We start from the raw sequence: 25,671 nt of genomic DNA on the forward strand, positions 1-25,671 counted from the left end.
CTCATGAAGTAATATAAAATGCCAGTCTGGTATGCTTTTTCTAGAATTAACTTCACTTGTAAAACATGCACTTTGTATTTCAATGGGCCACTTGTATACATATGCAATATCTTTCAGGATCATAAAAGTGTGGGTTAGAATTTAGCTGCTGCCAATGTGCGTGAAGTAGGAAAAATATTTGGTATGCTTTTCGTCATGAAAATGCCAGGGAGCCACGCTATATTAGTTATACCGTACTTCAGAATATTTTTCAACAAGCTTTCTAATTTCAGATGTGCGTCTGTAAGCTGACAGTTCTTCTTAGGAAAACTCCCTTCAAGAGAAAAAGTAACTCAAGAAAATTTCAAGAAACAACTTGTTCTAAACCAGAATGAACTTCTTTCTCAATCAGACTGACATCTATGATAATCATCTTCTAAATCCAGAAGACAGGTTCTTTGTCTGCTAAATAATATCTTCTTTCTATCATATAAGATGACAACATGAAATCATTTTATTATAAAGGATTCTGTTATAAATTGATGCTCACAAATCTCAGTGCTAGTTCAGCAACTTCCATCCTGATCTCTCTAGAATTTTTCAAACTTTACAGGTTTCTCTGTTACTTGGGTACGTGCTTTCATGTATATATTCTTGATTCAGCTTGCAACCAATCTGAACTGGAAATAGAGAGTAAGCCCCAAATAAGAAGGGAACAGCCCAGATTCACCACTGTGCTGCTCTGCTACCTGCTGAGGGGCTTCCATCCTCTCAGTAGGGCTGGCAGAGCACAGGAGGAGAGTTGGCAGCTTCCTCTGGCTCATGAGCACGTTTCCCTCCATTCAGCGAGTGAATGGGGAGCAGCAGTGTTTAAAATACTGTGGGAAAGGAGCTCAAGTGAGATTTCACTTTACAGTGTCTGTCCCCCAGCTTTTACTTAAGTGCTGTCACCCATGCTTATAGGCTAGCAACTTACACAGAATATTTTCTACATATTGGTTTGTAAAACTGTTTTCACAGCATTTTTCCTCAAAATACCTTTCAGGCTCTTGTATTCAGAGTAAATAACCAATTACATGTGACTTCTCTGGTTTAAATAACTAAGGCAGTTATTTGTAAACCTTCCATACTGTTTGCCTAACTCCAGGAAGTGGACAGGTATGTAATGGGTTGTAGATTTTTGCTAATGAAAATAAATGTACCAGCATGTTACCAGAATACCTTGTTTCTACCAGCCCTGTCATTTCTGTTTCGTTTGTTTGTTTGCCCGTGCTGTGAAATCAGGTTACAAAGTTTTTGGAATGGGGACTAAGCTCCATCGTTTTTGACTAGTCCAATTTGACTGCAGCCTCTGAGTGTTATGCAGAAGTACAGGGCACTTATAATAGATATGAGAAGTTTGATACTTGTCTTGTTCCTGAATATTTGAACATCTGGACATAAAGTTAGGGAATTGATTAGCTTGTCTCCGTTTCCATCAGAAATTGATGTCACAGCTGCAAACTTTCTCCTGTTATATTTGTTATTTTTTTTAGATATCTCTATTTACATCAAACAAGTAAGAAAAAAAAATCCTTTTAATTTTTTATGATACAGAAATAAGGCCAGGTGCATAAGCAGAAATGTCCATTCGTTAGAATTTAGCAATAGATTTCATCATATTAGAATGAACACTGTAACACTTGCTCTTTCATTTGTAATTGCCAATTTAAGGTAACCTAAGAGACTATTTGGAATTGGTCCTATGATACACTGAACATTTAGATCTGGATGTTGTCAACGTACAAGAGAGATAACAAAGGGAAAGACTTGTTGAAATTTATGTTGATCTCCAGCTTCATCACAGTAGTTAGTTTCAACCTGAAAACAGGACTAATTTTTGATTTGTGTCTGTTTTGACAGGATTAAAACAAATGAATAAATATGTTAGAGATTACTTGGAGCAAAAAGAGGCAAGACTGTAATTAAAAAATGTCAAAATTTCAGTTTTATTTAAATGTAAGCAATTTAATAGATTTCATCAAAACATCTCTCTACTGATAAGAAATGGTTATGCTGAGAACAGAGTAGAATGTGCATTTGAACACATTTAGCATAAATGGTATTTGGTGAAGACATTTAATGAAGTGAATGTCATTGAATATGTAGGAGAGGCACACATCTTAGATTCACATTTTCTTACTTAATTAAGGTTTTGTGAACTGAACAATATCAGCATACTGACCAATTATATTTCCTATTTTCAAAAGATTTTTAACATTGAAAAAGTTTTAAATTTAAAGTAATTTAAAGTAATTCCTGCATGCTTTTGGTAGCTGTCAATAACCAACTGTTTGAATCTCAAAACATTGTCTTAAAAAGTTAACAAGCAGATGAGCAGGCTGGAAGTTGTAAGCATCCAAACCACAAAATAGGAGCAATTTTAGGGAGTAAATTTCATAACTAGGAAGGAATTAATTGTAAAATATGTGTACAGTGTTTGGAGTTTTTAAGTTAAATTTGAAGAGTAAAGGGAGCAATTACACAATACGTTGTAAATAGCTATTTACAAATAAGATGTAAACCAACCAAACATTTAAAATTGCTAAGGTAGAGGTTTTCTGTCATTGAACAGGCAGCAAGCATGTTTAGGAGTATAGTTTATGTCTATTTACTATTCTACAAGACACCATAACCATAGTTGCGAATGCTTTTTTTTTTTTTTTTTTTTTTTTTTTTGAGGATCATAACAATGCAGATATCTTAGAAGAAGCAGGATATGTTTCATCTCCACAAAATCTTTTCCCAGGCTTCTACATTATGTAATGAAAGAGGACACCTGATAAAAAGGAGAGCTTTAAATGCCCTTTGTCTAAATTCTTTTCCCTAGTCTCATATACATGTATTTTCAGTGTACGAGTTGAACTTACCAAATCGTAGAACCTTAGAGTTACTAAAATTGAGAAGCAAAGAGTCTCTGGTCCGACTCCTTACTCAAAACAAGGCCAGCTTTGATGTTAAATTAGGCTGCTCATCCTCTTGAGTATCTTCAGAGATGAAGTTTCCTCAGACTCTGGCCCACCCATTGTAGTGCCGTGCATTTGTTACAGAGACCTTTTTCCTTTATTTAGTCAAAATTTCCTGTGCTATTACTTTTATCTATTAACACTTGGCCTTTTCTTGTGCATCTCTGAAAAGAGCCTAGATCTGTCCCCTCTGTCATCCCCCTGCCTGTAGTACATGTATGTAGAAGGCAGCGGTTAAATTACCTTGCCCCTTCTGCTCTGGGGGCAGAGCATCCCCACCTCTCTCAGCTTCTCTGCTTATGCCGTGCTCCAGGCGCCTGGCCACACTGCTGTGCTAGGCTGGGGGAGCCCATGACAGCTATACATGACTTCGTTTTGCTGATAGAGAAGCCATTTCATGCACTATTTTTTATTGCTGTATTTATGTTTTTATTATGGTAAAGGAAAAAAGTAAAGTCAGTTTAAATTACAGTGCTTTAGAAATTTTTTTTTGTTTATGCCTTAGATCATCAGATAATGTCAAAAAAAGATTCTGCAAGGAGGAATGTTTTTGATGACTTCATAAGTTTCTTTTGCTTCTTCTGAATTTCCTTCTTCCGTTAGATCTGTGTCTATTCTATAAAGTTCATACCTATAAATGAGCCTCTTGGCAAAGGAGTAAGTAGGTATAAATAGCCTCTGAATAATTTTAGGTCAGTTATTAATGGGAGTATGAATCTTAGAAAAAATGAATGTCTACAAGAACATTCCAGTAGGGCTCAGCAGGAGCAAGAAACCATTTGACTGGAGATGGAGTTGAAGAATTTAGGTAATAGATTAAAAGATAAGGTTGTAAGCCATAGTAGGATGTCATAATTCACCAGGAAAGTTCTTTTTATCCTATACTTCTCTGCCTCTCTGTTTTTATTCGTTAAGAACAGTAGCATGGACTGTTAGGATGTTGTTCATATTTCTGATGCCATCTGTTTTCCTTGGTGGGAGGGAGAAACGGGATTCATTCCAAGCTGTTCCAAATGTTTTTTCCTCATTCAGGCTGAAATTCAGATGTTCATGTTCAGTTTCTAATGCGGTTCAGTGGCACTTACAGTACTGTACTCTGGGCAGTCTTGATCCATATGTCACTTGACCCAGCAAAGCTGTAATCACCTCTTTATAGAGATAAAAAGGTCTGTGGCAGTTGCTATGAGATCAAAGTACAGTGGTTCATCAGTAAAGCTATCATTGCATCCCTTTGCTGGATTTGCAATTTACTCTTTCTTGTGTATTGACTAAATGCTTTCCTTCAGCCACATGTTCGGCTTTTGTTCTCATTCTCCACTACCTCTACCTGTTCCTGCTTTTCTTCTCTCTAATCATCGTGACTGCTGGTGATTTTTCATGCATTTCCAGATTCTTTCATGTCCCTCTCCAAATACTCTTATTTTCTCCCGCATTAAAATAATGGATACTGTCCCGATCTTGTTCTTGCAGCCATCATTTTGCCTGTCCTCATTTTCAGATCAATGTATTTTTTCCGACAGGTAGCTGACACTGAGCAGAGCGATACTCTTTTTCTATGATTTCAGTCTGCAGTTACGTGCCTTCAAATCAATGAACCTCTGAAGAGGCTGAGAAGCTGGCTCTAAAGCTTATGCCTTAAAGGTGCTCCCCAGTACTTTCTGCTGGCTTTTGCAATGTCTTCTGCAGAAGGGTTTTCTGCAAGTCCCTCTCTTGCATGACAACACGGTGTGAAACTGTCAAAACCAGCATAGCTGAGAGCTGGAAATAGTGGGTATACTGGAAGACCTGGAAGGTGGCAATTAGAGTTAAATGTTGTTCTTTATGTGTGTAGCCTCTCAAGCCATGAGCAGTAATGATTCTGTTGGTGGTGTCTTGTAGTCCATATCTTCTGCTATCGGTTAAAAGGTAACCTTCCTTACCACTCAATAGATGGAGTTAAATACCTTGATAGTTATGAACATTATTTTAAGTCAATTCCTGAGGGAAATATTTTTTATTTTGGTATTATGAAACCCAAAGAAGAAATGTGCGTCATTGATCTTAGCAGAATCACCTCCAAGTTACAAGAGCTGATTACCTGTAGTATATTAGGAAATGCATGCTCTCTAACTTCTTTTCTTTATGTGCAGTGTTGTTCAGTGATCACCCAGAGCTAAGGACTGCACATTCAGTGCATGGGTTGTTTATTTTTCATGTGGACATCTGTATCCATACAGCAGCCCTTTCTGTTGCCTTCCCTGAGTCACATAAAAATAAGCCATATAGAGACTGAAAAGCGATTAAGCATCTTTCAATTTGTGTGTATTACAAGCATGTTATAAATCTCTCAGTATAATTTAGCATTAAAGTCTTTCGGTGGGTCAGGCAATAGTAAAGAAAAATTGTCAAATACGAAAGGACACTTGAGTAGGTATTGTGGACCATGTCCTGCTGTGCTGTTCATGTAGAGAAAGTTATCAATTCAGGATTTTCAGTTACCAATAGAAGGTTGCAAGAATAACTTAACTTGGAATAAACTGCTGAAATCATGAACTGCCTAGATTAAATTTATAAAACTTTCAAGATAATCCTTGATTCTTTTGCTTACATTGTAAGAATGACAAATAGGGTTTATTCGGTTTGATTATGGAAACAGGCAAATCAAATACTACATTGACGCAGTTCAGGAGAACTTGCTAAATCCTCATAAAATGCAACTGCTTGAGCGTTGCATTCTGAAGTAGATTAAATGATATTATTGACTGCTTCTGTAGGAATTTAAAGAATTTAAAATGTTCCCGAACATTTAAAAATGTGATTAGGAGTATATTTGAACATCTCTGCAAATAGTGGTATGAATATTATGGCATCACTGTAAGTCAGTCAGGTCTGGGCATATCTTTTCAGTGCTGATTGGTGTTAACCTAGTACCTGCTTCAGTGGAGCTTTTGCCCTGGCTTCTAGTTGTCCAAATGATTTTACTAGCAGGTACCTAGTACAGAAAACATGCCCATTAAAATACCATAGTGTTGCTAATTCAGTCAAGGACAACAAATTCTGTGTTTCACTTTTCTCTAGCTTAAAGCCTCTAGGCTGTGTTTGTTCTCCTTTTTTTTTTTTTTTTTTTTTTTTTTTTTTTTTTTTTTTGTAGCCAGAGCAGATTGTACAATGGAAGTTGTATGGCTATTTATAAATTGCTGCCAAAAGGCCATCACTGTTTATATACAGCTAAGACTTAGTTGAGCAGGTAGGTGGATGCTAAAATTTTGCTTAGTGCTTTGTCCATATTTATTTTATCTTATTTCAGGCTGTGAGAAATTAATTTGGACTTTTAGTATTCATTGTGTTTGCTCAGGGGAGGTATCTTAGCCCTTGAAGAACGTCTGCTAAACTAAATGAGCTGAGACAAGGAGAGACCTTATGTTTTGTAAGAATGAATACTTAACAATTTAATTATGACCACCAGACAAAAGCATGAATAAGCAAGGGAAATACTAAGGAAAAAGCAAAACAAAACACAACACCACAAAACAAAGAAAATCATTGTTACTGCATGGAGAGAATGGGCCAAAGAGCTTGACTCTTCCGTTGGTATATTCACACCTCTAATTTCTGATGAAATCTGATGAACCCCTCCATTAAGAATCAAGCCTCTGTATTCCTTGAGTGAAACAGTTTGGCACAGTTCTGGTTGATGGTCCCAGTTTACAGTAAAAGCAATAAAATTCTCTTCAGAAAGTTATTGCTAAGATTGCATAATTGGGCATTAAACTTCTGATTATACTTTACAAACTCCAGGACTTTGTTAAAAACCTGACATTCCAATGTACTGAATTTCAGTGTTTGACAGCTCAGCTGTGAGAATTTTTTAGAGAACATTTGTACCATAAGAACAGCATGTTAATTGACTAAAAAAAACTGGGACAGATTAATCATGGGAGGGAGCACTATACCTAAGAGAATGTAGTTCTAGAGCCCTCTGCTGATGAAAACCTTTAGAAATACATTTATTTTTTTTCAAATGCCCTGTTTTGAATAGCCTGCATTATTTTTCCCATGGGTTGCCAACCACTAACTTGAGGTGGAATAAATCTGCACACTAAGGTGATGACCAGGAAGTGAGCCTATGGGACTAGCTTGCTCCAGACCTTGAACTTTCACATGGCAAAAGATGAGGAGGTGACTGCTTCTTGTTAGCAGGGGTGTCTCCTGGTGTAGCATTAGCATGTGGATTTGGCAAGGATGTCTGATTCAACAGTGGGCGTGATGGTAATGGAAGTTGGGTATTCTGCAAAAAAATAACCAGCAAATGGCTGGGTAAAATTGATTTGTCTGTTGGAAGAGTAGAGAGAATAGACATAAGCCAGAAAATTAGCTAACAGAATGTAAGCAGACAGTCCGTATCTGCCCCGAACGGCCTGCCCTCCTGTTCTGCTGGGCTCCCGAGGTCCCAGGTAGCAGCGGCCCCGCAGCTGGAGGCGGTGGTGTGGGGCAGGGCAATAGCATGGGTCCTGCAGGGGGCAGGAGCAGGGACAGCCCCACGCTGCCCAAAAAGAAGACATGGGTTTGATGTGGCACAGGGTGCTTTTCTGAATTCAGTTCTGGATGATGGGGCAGTGGACAGTGGCAAAGCATGTATAAACAACAAACGGAGAAAACTGCAAAATGCATTCATGTGTCAAAAACTGGCCTGCAGAAAGTGAGAATGTGCCACCCACGGCTGTCCTTAGGAAAGTGAAAGCAAATTGTAAGAAAACATTTACCAGAAATTATTAATTCCAATTACTTGTGGTGTCTTTTCCTAGTCTTAAATATTCTTGGTGTGTGTTCAATGAACTGTGATACTTACTCATGAAATACCAGTAAATAAGTTTGCTTGTTTGCCATGGCATCATTAACTTTGTCTAAGAGTCATAAACCATTTTTGCATCAGTCTGCATCTTCTCTTCTCTTGTGGTGTTTCTTGTTAGGCCTTCCTTTAGGGTAGCTTCCCAAGATTTCTTCCTGCCACAGAATTTGAACTTTGCAAGATTTTAATGAAAAAACAGTATGGTTGGGCAGAAAAAGAATGCTCTGCGAAGATACTTCCAATGTATGCATTCATCTAAAAAAGTCATAATTCTGTAATTACATAATATAATATAGTCCTTACTGAAATAAAAGGAACTTTTCCTAGTATAAATATATTTTAAGCTCTGAAGATGAAATCAGCAATCCCCAAGTTCTGGAGGCCTTTATTTGAGGGTGTTTATACTTAGTACGTCACTGTTCAAGGGTAATGATGGGACTAATTGGTGTTGAAAGTTCAGATTTAATTACTTGATTCTACCTAAAATTAGCAAGAGGGAATTGTGGCAGCTACTATACACACTGAAATACAAAGGAGATGTACTCAGGTATTCGTAGGTAGTGAGGTATTTGTAGAGATGAATGCCTGTTTAGATGACAAATTGCACTCTTGTATTTGAGTAACCAATTTTCATGGGTAGTTTTGAGATTGCGCTTGTGCTGGCATTTTGGTATACAGGCTTTTGCATTTTGATAATCCAATTTACGAACATACATATAAGCATATTACAGCATTAGTGGATATGGTGAAAGAAATGGGGAGCAATGAAAAAAAAATTTAATCTGTAGCTTGGAAGGGGGATAGAATGATGAAGGAAAGATAAACTGATGGCAGTGATGGATTTATTTTTTTTTTCTTCTCAAAATATGAGGTCTGTAGAGAGAAGGGGGAGAATAAGCAGAGGATGAGGTTTTAGTTGCATATGACCAATGGTAGAAAGGTACGTGGGAAACTGTCTCGAGGTGGTGCTTCAGTGATGGAGAAGGCTGGCAAAAAAAGGCTTGCACTTTTCTTTTTATGATTGACAATTTTCTATTTTTCAGAAAGCAAAAGTTTGCTTTTTTTTAAAAAAAAAAAAAAAAGTTTGTAGACACATGTTGAACATTTACCATGGTGAGCGAGCAACATGTATTTTCTGGGCAGTTGGTTACATGTTTTTCAAATGTAACCATGTTTTGGACATGTCAAAAATCAGCTTAATCTCCTTGTATTTTGGACTTTGGTAGTATCTGCTGCAATGTGATTGTATCTTACGCTGAGCATGGTGGCAGTGAGGAGGAAGAAAGACAGCCCTTGTCCCAGCACACCTCTGCCTGGGCTCTTTCAGATCAGCTTTCGTTGTGAGTCATAGTTGTCCCTGTTAATTAAAACTTTCTTTTTCTAACTGCAGTTTGGAGTTGCACGTTATTATCTCTGGAACTTTCATTCTGCAAGCTCAGCAAAACGAATACAGTTTTCCTGGAGTAAGCTCCTGCTAAGCTGATTAATATGTCACGAATAATGCAGACAGATTGTGATGTAAAGCACTGGAAAGTAATTGGGTATTCTGTACGATCCCTTTCCTCTATGAGGAAGAAAACCAGACTTAATGAAAGTCATATTTAAATAGCAATTTGTTTAGTTAATGTATTTAGCAGGTAAATTATGTTTTCTATACTATTCCTTTGGATAGCAGTTCTGGCCTTGATATTGGCAGCAAAAACCATAAGGCAAGAAATAAAGCATATTTCATAATAAATTACATACCAAATCATCTTTTAAACTAAAGAATTACTTCAAGTAAAAGCTGAAATAAATCAAAGATCTAAGCTTAAATGTAAATTTCCCAGATTCCAGAAAGCACACTTCATAAATAAGGTTATTTCTCTTCTTAGCTTATTGGCACTTGCTCCTGCTTAAGTATCTGAACAGTGGGCCATCAAACTATTTGTAGTTTCTAGCAATTAAAAGCATTATTATTATTTTTCAACATTTGCTACTAGCATGCAATGAATTACTGAAATTCTGACAGTTCTTGTGTAATAGCAAACTGAACAAAACTGGAATTTTCCATAAGGTAATGGAAAAACTGTTTTTAAGGGGAATAGGATACAGTTTTGAAATGTAAAAACAAACAAACAAACAAACAAAAACTTTTTTGATTTCACTAAACTGTCTCTTCTAGGTGTCATCAGTGCCTAAGGTTAAGTGCTTCCATAAATATTTCCTCAGAAAAACTTGCTTAGGAATTTCAAGGCAAGACCAATAGTAAACTTTCACTGATACCAATGAATATCTTGGTAGAAAAGGTAAAGATTTGATCCTTTGTCACAGAGGGTTAAAGTTCTGGTTATTCAAGGCAGAATTTAGCAAAATTTCAATGAATAATATTTGATTTTATTTATTTATTTATTTATTTATTTTCTCCCAAATATCATCACAGTCAGTCAGAAATGAGGTCCCAGGCCTTGAAAGACTCCCTGCTTTGATCCTCAAATACTATGTGACCTCCAGCCTTTAGGGTCAATGCAGACACATTAGGTGTTGTGTGAGCACCTTCGAGACGTGTGTGGGTCTCCTCTTCTGGGACATCTGGAGGGCACTCACGGGAGGCTGGGAAGGAGCAGTGTGCCTACTGGGTGCCACTGGAGCATCCCAGCATGAATTTTGGGTGAAACTCATCCTGAGTTTCCTACAAGACAAAGCTCAGATGTCTTACAGGTCTTTTCCATCCTGGATGGTTCTGTGGTTCTATGATGTGAACATAATAGAAGGGTGAGCAGCAGAGTTAAACACTAAGAGCTGAATGAAGAGGGCACAGCTTGTACACACAGATATAATCTTTCTGCAGTTTTTAAGAGATCTAAATTATTCATAGTGCTGTTTTTATAAATGAAAACTTGTACTGCAAATTAAGAGGACTATGAGTGCTTTGAAGTTCCCTAATTATTTCAATGATTTGGATTGAAAATGGACACAATGTAAATCTCCTACACAGCGCACATAATTAATTAAAGGAGAGAAGAGAAAAGAAAAGTGAATGCCTGGCCGGTGCTAGAGGTGTTAGAGGAATATCAGTGCAGAAAGACTGAAGAAAAAGATATTTTTTTAAATTCCAACCATATTCTCAGCTTTGTTCCATTTCATATTCCTAGTCCCTATTATCAAATCTGTTTCAGCACAGAAAATATAACATGAAATTCTGACCTGTATGAATGGGAAAACTCCCAACACCCCCCTGGGGCCAGAGGAGTACCTTCCGTACTGTCTGTGCCTTCAGCAGCTGTAGAATCAGAAATCAGGCTAAACACTTCTGTTTAGCAAAACAACTACTTTATGGGATTTGAAGAGAAAAAGCAGTACTACCATCTGCTAGGCATGGTTGAAAGGAGGGAATGGCACCGGGAAAAGAAATAGTGGCTGAGGAGTTTGGGCTCCAGCCTCCCCTTGCAATCAGCCAGCTGTGCTGTCAGGGTTTAAGCTGGCACTGTGAAGGTGAGGGGTGCAGGGGTGGTCCACAATGGGTGGCCCCTGTGGGGTCGCAGGGGGGCTTGGCTCCCTGCCTCGGGTAGCCCAGGTGGGATGGGGTGCAGGGCTCCATGGGTATCGCAAGGAATTGTGCTCTGCTTCCATCTCCTCTGGTGGTGGTGACTTCTCGGAGAGCTAGAAGGGGGTGATGGAGACTGGGCCTGGTACAGGGGTTGACATATTTGTGATTTCTAAGCTTGACAGTGTAACGCACTGCAGAGAACCAACATATTAGCATATTAATGTTGTTGATTATGCTGATAATAAGGGAAAGAAAAGGAACAGAAAAATCATCACTTATCTGTGATGTATGACAAAGAATGCAGTGAAGCGAATTGTCTGCTGTTTGAATATAATTAATATTTTCTGAACCCTCTGGCAAATGTTACCGTTATTACTCATTTCAGCCTTGTAATACTCTCATTCACACTTTTGTGTTCTTTATTCTCGGGATCTCTCGGTAACTTTCCAGCACTACCAGATTACTTACACTCTGCAATTTCTTGCGGAGTTTTCTGAATGAAATTTTAACAGCAGAGATCATTTTATGTTGATACCTTGTCAGGTAACGTGGGCTGGTCCTAAAGTCCTTATTATCCAACGTTTTTCTTTTTTGTTTGAATGTGGACTCAGATCACAGATCATGGCAGCACATTGGGAACTGAGACTTTCCTGTGAAAAGAAATACATGAAGGGAGTGTTACATCAAACACTTGTTTGGAAGTAAAATAAATTCATTACCAATCTATATTGGAAAACACAAAAAGAAAAATTGGCTTATACAACCAGTTATAGAGGCAAGTTCTGGAGTTCTTAACAGTAACACTTTACAAATTCTTTTTTCATATATCTACTTGAGGCTTTTGAAAAAGATATTAGAGAACTATTGTTTGCTTCTAAAAATTTAAATTTCCTTCAATGCTTTAAAATTATTCTTATTCATGAAGATGTTCAAGAGCTTGAAGAACCTGCGTGTGTGGAGCAGATGCCCTGCAGCAGCAGTGGTACTAACACACAGCAGTCCTGGGGAACTTGCTCTAGAAGAGCTGGCTTAAGGCCGGGTGAAGAGAATCAGTGCTGGCTGATATCAGGCAAACCTGTGAATCCCACAGCTTTTTAAAATTGTCGTACCAGTACTTTCTACCCTGTGTTTTTTTGTTTGTTTGTTTTAACATGCAAATAAATTTGAGGTTTTGTAGGTCTGTGATGATCAAGAAAGCGATCTTTATAATTGCAGTCAAATCTTTCAAATACTGAATTTGTATATTCTTGGCTTAAATGGACTATTAACAAGAGATCTGGTGGCTTCCAAAGGCAATTTGAAACTAGTTTTCACATTACAAGTCTTTCAAATTGCTTGCCCAGTAATTGCCACTTGCAAGGTTTTTTAATGCTGTTAATGGTGAAGTAAAACATATTGATGATACCATTTCGCACCACATAGTGTATAACTAAACCAACTAGGTAAGAATATGTTCAGAGAAATTACTTTTACTTGATTTTTTTTTTTTTTTTTAATGAACTTTGAATTGCTTTTTGACCAAAAAAGGAAAAAGGCTACATCTAAAGGTGTATAGGCCCACTGTAGCAGGAAAGGTTTCTGAGGTGACGAACAAAATTCTTCTATACTGTATCTTGTGAAAAATTACTCTCTCTCCTACTCTTTCAAGAGAACTGAAGTTTTGTTGAGATAGTTTTTTCCATCTTTAAATCAAAGTTTTTTGAGCCATACAACAATTTTCTTTGTCTAAATAGGTAAGGAGAAGTTTTCTCATGATTATCAAGAAACAGGGATTAGTGGGTTTACTGCACAAAAGATCCATTAATTAATAAGAGATTAGATTTTATTCTAATTAATTTCCATAAAACTTCTATTTTCCTTAGATTAGGAATTCGCTTTGTAAGAGAATAAAATGAAGATAACGATAATGAGATGCTTGCTTAAGCTGATAAATAGCAGTTTATATTTATGCTTCTTTCATAGTTTCTTTAATCTAATTCTAGAAAGGACGTATTAAAAAAAAAAAAAAAAAAAAAAAGTTTTTAGAAAATAGGCCAAAACATTTTTAAGCTTTTGTGGGGAAAAAAATGTTTGCTTTTTATTTTGTTATTCTGAAATGTTGAGTAATTGTGCATTATATTTTGTTATGTATGCAGTTGTTTAGAAATATTTATTAATTAAGAAGATAATGAATTTCCTTAAGCAGAATTCCAAATAAATAAATAAAAATAAAAGATGTACATGTTATCCTAGTTCTGCTTTTGAAAAAAAATCCACCTGCTTGTACTGCCTTTGCAGAACAAAGACTTCATAGCTTTCCAAGTTGCTGAGGGTATCTACGTGTGGTCTGTTGAATATTGTTGAAAATTTAGTTTTCTTACATGTGCAACTGAATAGACAGCCTCATCCCTGAAATTCTTTGACTTTTGACTGTGATATAAATTTTTGATATTGTATATATATAATATATATTAATATATAGCATGTGACTCATGCTGAGGAATGACCTGTAATACTCAGCTATTGAGTATCACATTTTTTTCACTGGTTTAAATGGGGATAAGTACTAAGGACTAGTATTTCTATAAGGAAGTAGGAAGACTTTATCACTTACAAGCTTTAAGAAATTTTATGAAGCAGCAGCGTATATGGTGGCAACCTCCCCAAACCAGGAGTTTGGCTTCCTGTTGACTCTTCTAGACTTGGGCTGGGTTTCCAAAGACCTGAATAAGCAATCCTCTTGTAGTAACTATCGGAACAAAAAAAAAGCTTTGTGAAAATTATGAAGAACTAAAATGTAGGTAAGAAAAGTATAATTACCAAAGCTGGAATTAGTCTGGGGTAGAAATTAATGAAGGGTTTAAAAGCCATTAGTCCACAGGGCATTAAATTTTACTTCTTTCAATTGTATCACAGGTCTTGTAATTCTATACTGATGCTTTCTGAAATGTCTGCAAAGAACAGTGTGAAAAGGAAGTCCCAGGGGACTTTTAACAGGGTTTTCCAGCATTATTGTTTGTTTTAATTGCAGAGGATATATAAAGGAGTAGACTATGGACACATGCAAAATCACTTCTCACCAAAATATATTAAATTTCATGATTTCCTATGGTCATTCTTCCAAAAAGTGTTCTATAAGCACAGGTTTCTTCAGTAAAGTAACTTTACACTAATTTTTGCAAGAAATTCTTAGCAATGCACTGTAATTCTGCTTCAATACCTTCCTTATTCTATTATTGATCTTTTCTTAAACAGTGATTACTAGAGATTGCTGGTCTATCCAAATAGCATTCTGTTTGTTTGTTTTCTGAAGATGACAGTTCCAACAGATAACCAAATAATCCCAACAAATTACTTCGACATAAAAACTATGTCTTATCCTAGCCTTTGAGGAAGACAGTGTAATTAAATCACTTGTTTATCCTTTGCATTTTTTTCCTAATTTTTAAAAACAGTTTTCTATTGAATGAGAAATTACAGGTATTTTTATGTACTATAGGAATAGAAGTACTTTTGTTTGTATAAGCAAAAAAAAAAAATATTTTTTTAATGTTTTTGCTGTTGTAATTGCTATTCTTAGTGCAGTTCTATCACTTCATCGCTATTTGTACATTTTCTAGCTGTTCCATTACACTGTTATTGTTCTGGGTTTCTATTAAAATGGAATGTGAGGTTTGTTTTATGCGTTTGCCTACAGTAGAGGAGAATAATGCAAAGCTAAGTGCTTTGTAATGCCTATGGGAAGAATGTTTTTCTGAATAGTTTTTGAAGTACATGTCACTGTTCAATTGTTCATTATCTTCGAATGCCTTGAAAAGCTACAAATAATTTGATATTCCAAGGGCATCTATTTGTATTGTGTCATGGTCTGAAATATGCAGTTGCAAATGCTGCTTCCTATGCTTGAATACAAAGAGGCTGTGCAGCTTGCTAGCTAATTTCTTTTTTCTTGTGAAAGACTTATTCTGTGGCCAATGCTTTTACAATTTTCATCTGTTTTGATCTTGTAATCTCAAGTGAGCCATTTGGGATGATTTCTGGAACAGAAGACACATTGCTAATTGGTGTCAGTGGTCAAGCTGCATACCCTCTGTGGCCTGGCATGGATGCTGGCCATATGGCAAAGTGGAGAAGGTGGGAGGCTGTGAGGCCTCAGCGCTGCCTTCCCTGCATCCGTGACATCTGCCTGGTGCACAGAAATTGGTGAAAGCCCTGATCTGAGAGGGAACTGGGTTAGAGGGACAAGGGAGAGGGCCTGCACAGCACGGGTGCCACCACTTGGGTGCAGCGTGTGTGCTGCCTCTCCCTCCTGGGAGCACTGCTGGGGTGGTGGGCTTTCTCCTCTGGGACTGGGTCTGGAGCAGGGATCTGGGAATTTTCCTCCCCAGTGTGTTTGAAATCACCCAACAGAGTTTAAGCTGAAATGGAAAATTAGGGGGAATACTAAAATAATTTATCACAGGAAATTATAAGTGCCAACCAAGAAACAGGATGTGTACGAAATGTGATAGGGGATCCAGTGTTCCTGGTGTGAGAAATTTAAATGAGGAATGTTTACAATTGAGGTTCACAGATAAAGTAAATTTGAGTGCCATGTTACATCCCCAGATTTTCACTGCGGTGGTGTTTGTGTTCTGCAATGGACTATCCCACTGCTAGAACTCAAATAAAAATTAATGATGATGTCATTTATTAGCTTGAAAATGAATAGCTTCTTTTTATGTTCCTATGAGTCTTCTACTTTTATTTTTTCAGAAGTTTATGTATGCTTTATTATGAAAATGTTTTAATTGCATCAGCTGACTGTAATTAAGCTAAGTTTTATGTTATACAAGCAAACTTGGCATCAGGTCAAGCTAAATTACAAAATTACCTTTTTCTGTGTTTGAAGCTTTACCCTTAAGCCAAAATCAGCCAGCAGAAACGTGTTGGCACTGCCCAGTGAATAACCAGCTGCACTCTGATTTCACTGCTGTTCTTCCAGCATCTTGGTCTCCTTGAGAACATGAAAAAACAGTATTTTTTCTGGCAGTATTTGTATGCCTATCTCCTTGGGATTGCTAGAGGCAGATTAAGAGCTAATAAAATTTAAACAAGGAAATATAACATTTGAGTGTTTTACTTACCTCTGAAATAACAACATATTACACGGTATAAAATTCCTGCAGAACCACAAAAGGGGCATTATTTGACCAATGCTTTTTTTTCATGTTACATATCAGACAAATAATGGCTTAAGAAACAACATGAAGTATCTATACTTACTCATATGCAAATACAGCTCAGCTCAGTGAACAAGGAATGGTCCAGGAACAGAAATGACTTGTTTCCCTTCAGTTATACTTACATGAAACTGGATTTCTTGCATTTGAGGAGCTGCTGTTCCTTGTAATGGATGAGAAGACAAAGGAGAGCACAAATTGACACTACGTGCTATAATTTGTGCTGTTTTAGCAAGAAATGTTGCGTGACTGCATTGTTTATCTCTATGGATTATTTTTTTTTTTGCATGAATACATGGTTGCTTTTTCACTGGCATTCCATGAAAGAGGATCCCGATGAGTTTTGCTTTGCTTGGACTGATTTTGTACATTCTTCTCATAAATGTAACTCAAAACCTTGTAAGTGGTTTAAAAAATAGAAGATGAGGGTTTAGACCTTCTTGGCTCTATGGTGATATGTTTCAGAACAGCCTGATTTATTTATAAACTGGTTAACATTACATCTCAAACAGATATTGACATTTTTAGAAGCTGAGACTGCTTGATGCATAGAAAATCTACTTATTGAGTCTTCTCTCAATTCAAAAGAAGTTAGTATTTTTTTTAGCAAAATATTATAAGCTGAAACTTACTCACAAGAATTAGATGTGCTTGTATAAATTGTTTGTGCAAGGAAAATCTGTAGAACTGACATCTAGATTTGAAGTTAGGGAACAGACTGAGGTGAAATATCCCAGCAGTGTATTCTGCTGCAGAAAAATTAATGGGATTTCTGCTAAGTCACTTCCCTGAGTTTCCACAGCCTAAGATAGCAGGAGATAAGCAGGAATGACAGGTAAACAAACTGTTGGCTTTCTGTTATTGTAGTTTCATAACCAATTAAGTTTCCATATTCTTCTCTTTATTTGTATGGTCAAAAAGACAAGGAATACATTCCACCAATAACTGTGGAAAGCCAAGGAATTCTGTTGATTTCAGAGAAATGAGGTACAATTGTGCATTTGTCACAGAGAATCAGAAACCAAACAACTATGACTGATTCACTTCACTGACTCATGGTCAAACCGAGCAAAGGATAAAAACACAGAGTGTGAAAGATGTCACTTTGTACTCTGTCTGGTGAATGTGATCACATGTGTAGCATTTCCACAGTTAATTTCCATCATTAAGGAAAGCAAGAATTGTGGATGGTCTTGACGTGTTTTTTTCTATCCCAGTGTAGGGGAATAGACAAGATACTGAGATTGCTTCTTGTGGTTGCACTGACAAATCTCACTTTTCTGTGTTTTGTGGAAAAGTAGATTGAGACATGCAAATTACAGATACCCCTCAGGAAAATAAATAATTAATTAGACTCTGATCTTGATAAAGAGGGAGTTCCAAACATGTTGATAGTTTCAGAAAAGTGTTTTTCCCCTTTCTTTTCAGTGCCCTGCTTGGAGATGACAACCAAAAGGAAAATTATTGGCCGCTTGGTGCCATGCCGGTGTTTTCGCGGTGAAGAGGAGATTGTTTCAGTGTTGGATTACTCTCACTGTGGCTTACAGCAGGTGCCAAAGGAGGTTTTTAACTTTGAACGGACGTTAGAGGAGCTTTATCTAGATGCCAATCAAATTGAAGAGCTACCCAAGGTAATCCGTGTCCTTCCTGTAATACAGATGTTAAAAGTTATGTTCTTAAATGCATATTCAACATGTGCTTCAACTCTCAAATAGTTCTCGTTCATGGACTGATTACCTGCTTGCCATAGGCAGAGTCAGGGCTATTAACTCTAGAGATTCAGTCACATTTTTTACATTTTTTCTGCCCTCTCCGAAGAGTCCAAACCACTGCGACACTGTTCTTGCAGATGATGCTGCATGGAGAGGAGCAGAGCCGCCTGCTTCTCTCTGCTTCATGAAATAATAACAGCTGGAAGCCAATGAAGTTTTAAACTGGGAAACTGATAGTCATTTAGAAGAGTTTCTCACACAACAAATAATGAATATGACATTTGGTACCTTGGGAGACCAAGAGTACACTAATATATGGGGCAGATGGTCTCACATTTGGATCATCAGTAGTGCTGCTTTTAAAAGCAAACTCTTCGTCAGGATAAGCTGTTTATCCTTGTGGGAGAAAGGCTAGCACTTTCTGCCTAATATTTTTGTAACTGTAAATGAGGTCCTGCAATGAGGTTATTTCAGTTATCCTTTCTGTGTAGAACTTCTCTTACAGAATCTTTAAATTTGGTCTTCTATCGATTAATATTTACTGTAAGGAATTAAAAGTTAGTGTAACTTAAGTGTTCTGGAAACAAAAGAGGGCAAGGTAGTGGAAAAACCAATTAATAGTAGGTGCTAGCTACATAATGAAGCATGAAGTAATGTAATCCATTCCTTAATTGAATTTTTCTCAACAATAATGAAAGATGCTTACAAGTCTTTTAATTAAACATTGTTCCAATGTAATCCATTCTTCATCATCTCCCAACATGTTTCTTACTTACACTGCATAGAGATTTTATATAAATTCTATTTACAAATGTAGAAAATGTTCTTTTTCCATTACACAGAGTTCCTGTATTCAGATATGATAGTTCATTACTGAAGATTACTCAGTCAGTCAAGAAATTATTTAAAGATGATAAGGCAGGGTAGCTCCAATCTTCAGCTGTCACAGAAAAATGGTATGGAGAACTGCTTTATCTCTCCTCCTACTAGAAAAGACAACAGAGAAACAGATATTTTTTTTGTCCCCATAAATATAAAATGGTTGTGGTTGAGATTGTTTCACTGTTACCGAATACCGTCAGGGCTATTTTTCTCTTAATAAAAACATATGATTAATCTTGTATATTTTAATTATGCTACTGAAGAATCATACTGAAGAATATTTAAAGTCTCTAATTTAGCCAGGGATTTTTGATATATTTGTCTTGGGTTTCTTGAAAGTATGCATCACCATGGTATTTAAAGAAAATTGCAGTGCAGAATGCAAGACAAATATATCAGGACATATAAAAAGAGCTATATGTCGTAATTGTATACGAATAAACTGAGGCCAAAGGTAAAGGGTCCAAAATCATGAAATTGGATTGAAGGTGGTAGTGTCAATCAGAGCTGAAATGTGCATGCTAATGAAACCTTTACATTGCATTGTGGTATCATCTATTCTGTATGTGTTATTTGTGAAACAAAACAGCAGATAAATACATACTTTGGAGAGATTTAAATGAATAGGACTCTATTTTTGCACCTCTTTTGTTTAATTTTTCTTTGTTTTTTAAATAATAACTTGAAGCAAATACCAGGTATTGGAAAAAATCCTTTTGATCAGCCTGGAGCTTGGGTAAATACATCATTAACAGTCTTGGTCTTGTACAAATATTAGAATATAAATGGGAGCATTAGTTTGCTTGCTTAATACCATTCACAATTTTTGTCTTAAGCCTTTATTAATCATTACCATAAATTAAACAGTCGAAATAATTTCTTTCTCAAATTTTGTGCTTCAAATACTTTTTGCTATGTATTTAAGCTCTTTCCACTGCTCAATTAATATTCTAGGTGACAAAATGCCATTTTTTTTCCTTAAAATGCCTCTATATTACCTAACATTAATTTTTGTATTATATACTGCGATCTACTGTAACAGAACTTTCCTCTCCCTGTAAACGTGAATTCAAAAAACTGCTTCCAGGGAAAATTTACCTTGTCAGTTTTTTGTTATTTACCAAATGTTATATACCTCTGAAGTTACTCGCAGTGTACTTTTCAAGTTTTCTGTCATCAGAACACTTAATCTTGTTTAAAAGTTTATTGAAATAAGCACAGGTAAAAACCCTATTAAATCATTATATACCTTAGTTTACTTTCACTGTTACCTGATACTCTAGAAACCAATAACAACAATAAATTCTTTAGCATTAAACACATGTATCAAAATAATTCTGGCTATCGTTTTTTTGAAATTTTACCTTATATTTTGTGCATTATAATTATGCTTGTTTTTCTTTTTTTTTTTTTTTTTTTGCTATCCACTATAACTGGATTTCTAGCTCCTATTTTCTCTCTTCCTCTCTTCTCCTCTTTTTTTTTTTTTTTTCCTTCATGATTTGTTGTATTGTTCTGTAATCTTAATCTCTATTTTTCCCTAAACCTAGCTAAGACTTTTATTTTACTTGACTTTGACTTCATTATCATGAGCTGCTGCTGCAAGTGTGTCCCTATTTGCATGAGTCAAATGAATCAATGACTAATAAAAAAACCCTGATTTTGATGCAGGTGGAGTCACTGGCATTCAGTATACAGAAAAGCACAAATTATATGAAAATTCTTCCCTGCATCTTTTCCCTATAGATATAAAGCAAAATCTTTACTAGCATTTAATGGACAAAATTAATGTAATTAAAATAAATGTAATGTGTTGGTAAAATAGGTATTAGTAATGCCGAATATGCTACTGAAGTTAGAGGCTGCAATTTGACGCTTAATTGTCTCACTGAGAACTTGAGATATGCAGGGTAATAGCCCATTGTTATAACTCAAATCACAGCAGTGTTAACACCGCTTGGTTTCCAGTCTAAAAGGAATAAAAAGTAGAACATGGGCATACAGTCTAATGATTACATCAAGCTATCCTGATGGCGTGGCAAGGCCATAAAGCACTAGAAATTGACAAGGACATCTTTTGAATATCCACTAAAAAAAAAGTGATGAACTGTGGGTCTGCATACCTGTATTCACACCCTTGTATTATTGCTGATACAATAGCACACCACCGAATTTCTCCAGAGGGAATATTTTTTCCTAATGGAAACGAGTTTTATTGGATGTCTTTATTCACCAGTTCAAAAGCCTTGTGTTGGTTCAGTTATTGTCAAGTTCCAAGCCTTCCTTGTCTTTTAAGATAAGACTCCAGCACAATGGCTGGGATGGGCGCCAGGCATTTCATTCTGCAGGCCTAACAGCGCAGTGCTGTCTGTGTGTGTTCCCAAATTCGGCAGGTCCTCTGTGCTGCACATTGCTGGGGTCTACAGCAGTTCTAGTGCAGCAATCTGGCTAGAAACATCAAGAGCAAGCACTAGAGCCTACTGCTCACCCTACTTTTCAGTCCAAAATGCTTAAAGAAAGCTTAAAGAAAAAATAGGTACTCTCAGATGTGCTGCAGAGGAACTCCTCATCCTCTAGCGGGAGGTTTCTCTTTATCAAGGCTGTCTGCAGGCAGCAACGTGTCACCCCGTTTTGCCTCCCAGGTGTGCAGTAATTGCTCAGGCTGCTCTGGCACATCAGATTGGGCAGCATGGAAGTGTGGAAGTGTTCCCCAGCGTAGAGGTAGCTCTTGTGTCACCCCTTGGGGCTGTCACTGTGCGCTGCGCGGCCTGCTGCTGGCCCCAGCTGCGGGGCTGCAGGGGGCTGCAGCGCGGTTTCAGGAATGAACAAGCGCATTTCGTGTGAGAAATTGTGGTTCTCACATGGATTTTGTGGGATCAGAAAAGCAGGACTGTCAATAAAAAGGCATGCCAAAGGTGCTAATCAGTCCAAAGGCCTTTTCATGCCCAGTGCCAGGTGGTGGTGGTTCTGGTGTTAGACTTCTTGTTGTGAGCCTTGATTGTTCTCTTGGTTCCGCTTCATGTGATCGCCCCTCGAATTTCTGAGAATAGATGGTCTTGAAGAAAAAGCAGGGGCTTTTCTTTTTAAAGGATTGCAATAGAAAGTTACTGCAGAAAAAAAGATGCCGTTTCAAAATGATTTAGTATTTACTTAGACTGAAGTACCAGGCTGGCATTTGCACACTATTTGTGTGTTAATTTTCTCCCCTCCAGATACTTGGCTGAGCCATATCTAGGTAATCAAATTGCTATACGTTCTCAGATAGCCTGTAGATGAGTACTTAAGATTTATTCTGATACAGAAGTCTGGAGGAAAGACTAAATCTCTTACAAACATAGCACTGCCATTTGAAGAACACTTCTGAGATGCCCGTTGGTGAGGGCTCATTTGGCACCTCCTTGTGCAGCCCAGCCCGGAGTTTATTTCTGCTTCATCTAAAAAATACACCTTGCCCATTCTTTGTCTAAGACAGCAATAACCTTGAGGTGCGAAGCACCTAAATGTAACATAGTTTTTCATGACTACTTTCACTTCATATGAGTTTTATTAATTTGTGCAAGTGTGTTATGCTGTGTGATAGTTTTTGAAGAAAGCAGATACGTTAAATAGGTGCTTTCAACACAACTTACTAATTACTTCAGGTTGAAAGGAAGATTTTTTTTGTCATAGTGGAAATTCTGACACTTTATAAAAATTGAATTAGCAATTAGCATTAAAAATCAGGATCATATTTGGGGTGGAAGCATGGGGATTTGCAGATTTACAGAACATATTTTGACAATGCCAATTTTTTTTCTCAAAACTAGCAAATTTAGTCTGTGTGCACTCAAAATATTTTAAAATGTATCATGCAATTGTTTTTTTAAACAAAACAACAATGATAATTTAGCACAAGCCACAAAAAAAAATAATCATTTTTTATCACACCTATGAAATAACATTTTCCTTCAAAATGTTGATTGCAATGACTGTACAGTTTTTTACAAAAAACTTCAGAGGTTTTGAATATTTCTGCTTCCAAATACTATTCTTGTGATTCTTTTCAACCACATGTAAGCTGTGTTTGTGATACTAAGCAGTCTTTGGAATGTCTTCTCAAATAATTGCTTTTCAAAATATAATTACATTTTTGAATTCTTATGTAATAAAAGCAGTTTTGTGATATTTGTTACTTTAGTATTTAAATATTGTTCCCAAGCTGACTTTTTTCATGAAACCCTGTAAAGTATCTTTTTATGTTACAGCAACTGTTCAACTGTCAAGCTTTACGCAAACTGAGTATACCTGACAATGACCTTTCCAGTCTGCCAACCACTATTGCTAGCTTAGTTAATCTCAGAGAACTTGATATCAGTAAAAATGGTAAGAGATCAAAAAGATAAGTATTTTAAAGATTTGTAATGAATAAACAAACAATAATAAGGAAATTTCAATTCCTATCAGCTTGTGTTCTAGAAAACTTGCTCTTTTTCTGGATCATGTTTTGTGTTCTTATCTGGCACTTGACAAGTCCAGGAAGATATCTACCGTGTTTATTTTCCTTTAAAAAAAAATAGAGGTCTCTCTGGTATAGTAAACCACAACAAGTTGTGACTGATAAGCATTAAAAATAGGAGTGGAGGACCATTTTCACTGCACTTAGGAACAATTCCACTTTCCAGAGTGGCTTGGTACTTAATGAACTCTTGTGGACCAGGTTTGCTAGTGTAAGTAAGCATATAAGGCTGCAAATAAACAACTACCTGGATTTATATAGCCAGACTGATTTGCTGACATGCATTTCCAAAATAGATATTTACATATTTACGTGGTTAAAAACATTTGCATGTCTGAACTTAAGTGTTCTTGTTTTGAAAATTAGACTTAGGCACTCTTGGAAATTTTGAAACATTTATTATCAATATAATCCTAGAGACTCTCAGAATTATATATGTGGACTCCAGAGAAGGGGGGAGGGGGGGGATGAGGGGGGCGGGGACCCAAAAAGGAAAAGATGAGCAGCTGGGACACAAATGAAAGGCACAAATATCAGCACAAATGATGTCACTCTAACTCCAGAAGATTACATAAACCAAGTATTAACAGACTATTTTTAGTACATGGTATATTGGCTGTTGCAGTACACTTATTTATAGCTTAAATATCTTTTAGAGTGTAATACTAGAAAATTTATTTTCCTGTTATAGCTTATGTCTGATTTGAAAATGTCAAATGAACTCATTTATGAAACAGTTTTCATGTGTATATAATCATACTTTCAATATTTTTTTTAGGAATTCAAGACTTTCCAGAAAATATTAAATGTTGTAAGTGTTTAACAATTATTGAAGCCAGTGTCAATCCAGTATCTAAGTGAGTATCAGTAGCTTGTGTTTGTATACTGCAAGTGCAGAAAATGTATGCAAAGTGAACTGAAATTTAAAGACCAGTATCAAGTTTATTTGCAAGATTAATCTACATTTCTTTTTAACTGTTTAAAATCCAAGATGATGTACCTATGAAAAGATCTCTGTGTTCTGTAACAAACACGGTGTTCCTCCACACGGTGGAGAAAGAAAAGCATTGGCAAAGCAGTCTGTTTAGTGCAGCCTTTAGACATGGGGCTGGCAATTGATGTGTTTGGGAAGCAAGCCGTGCTGCATCCTCACTTCCCATAATTTCTTGGTTGGGACTTTAGCAATCCTTTTTCTTGCTGTATGTGATAGTAACCACCATCAATCTCTTTTGTAATCTCATGACTTACAAAATGGAGTGAAGGAAGTGAAAGGATGAAACTTTAAATATTTTAAAAAGCGAGAAAGAAAGAAAACACCTTTGTCTTAAAAGCCTCACCTAGGGATGTAGAAGAAGCTGATATAACTTGAATGTGCAAAGTATTTGAATTTGATGTGGTTATAGCAATGTGGAAAAGATGAGAACAGTCAAAAATGTCTGTAAAAAGTTGCTCAGTAAGTCCTTGATAATTTAGGTAGAAAAAGAAGGTGAGAGAGAAAGTCATCTTTCTCTTTCTAAATATATATTGTTATTGTTTCCATAGCAACTTCAGTGTGAGCACTAAGCTTCTAACTGTTTTTTAGGCTGCCAGATGGCTTTACACAACTTCTAAATTTGACCCAGCTCTATCTAAATGATGCCTTTTTGGAGTTTCTTCCTGCTAACTTTGGAAGGTAAGAATTAGTCATCAAAGCACATTGCTCTTTCATGAACTCACTTGAGGCTGATAGCATTTTAAAACTGTATTTATTTTATTTTTATTTTTATTTTTTAAACAGCAGAAGGTATAGATTTTTGCTCTTCAGCCATATTTTGATGAATGATTGTTGTTGGAGAAAATTTTATGTCAGCAAGAATTTTATGATGAAGTGAAGCACTTTGCTGGTTTAGGGAAAAAGTAGAGAGAAATAGAAATTGGAGAAAAGGCCTGTCCTTGATCAAATGTGTTATTAAATTGCGGGGAGGGCAGAAAATAACAATATGGTCTATACCTACTGAAAAATGAACAGAAAGAATGTCGTGAGTCAGAAAGGTAGATAAG

At 36.5% G+C, this 25,671-nt stretch overlaps 1 protein-coding gene across 13 annotated transcripts in view; it reads left to right on the forward strand.

The window, feature by feature from the left end:
- The window catches only part of LRRC7 (leucine rich repeat containing 7), a 175,963-nt gene that overhangs the window by 60,679 nt on the left and 89,613 nt on the right, over window positions 1-25,671 (forward strand). For all 13 annotated transcript variants that reach the window (XM_084527464.1, XM_084527460.1, XM_084527472.1 and 10 more), the window contains exons 3-6: window positions 17,971-18,173; window positions 23,381-23,498; window positions 24,410-24,488; window positions 25,214-25,303. In XM_084527464.1, the coding sequence (XP_084383590.1) occupies window positions 17,971-18,173; window positions 23,381-23,498; window positions 24,410-24,488; window positions 25,214-25,303 (490 nt within the window). The remainder of the gene's footprint in view (window positions 1-17,970; window positions 18,174-23,380; window positions 23,499-24,409; window positions 24,489-25,213; window positions 25,304-25,671) is intronic.

This window comes from Aythya ferina (assembly GCF_964211825.1).
Source record: "Aythya ferina genome assembly, chromosome: 8".
NCBI lineage: Eukaryota > Metazoa > Chordata > Aves > Anseriformes > Anatidae > Aythya > Aythya ferina.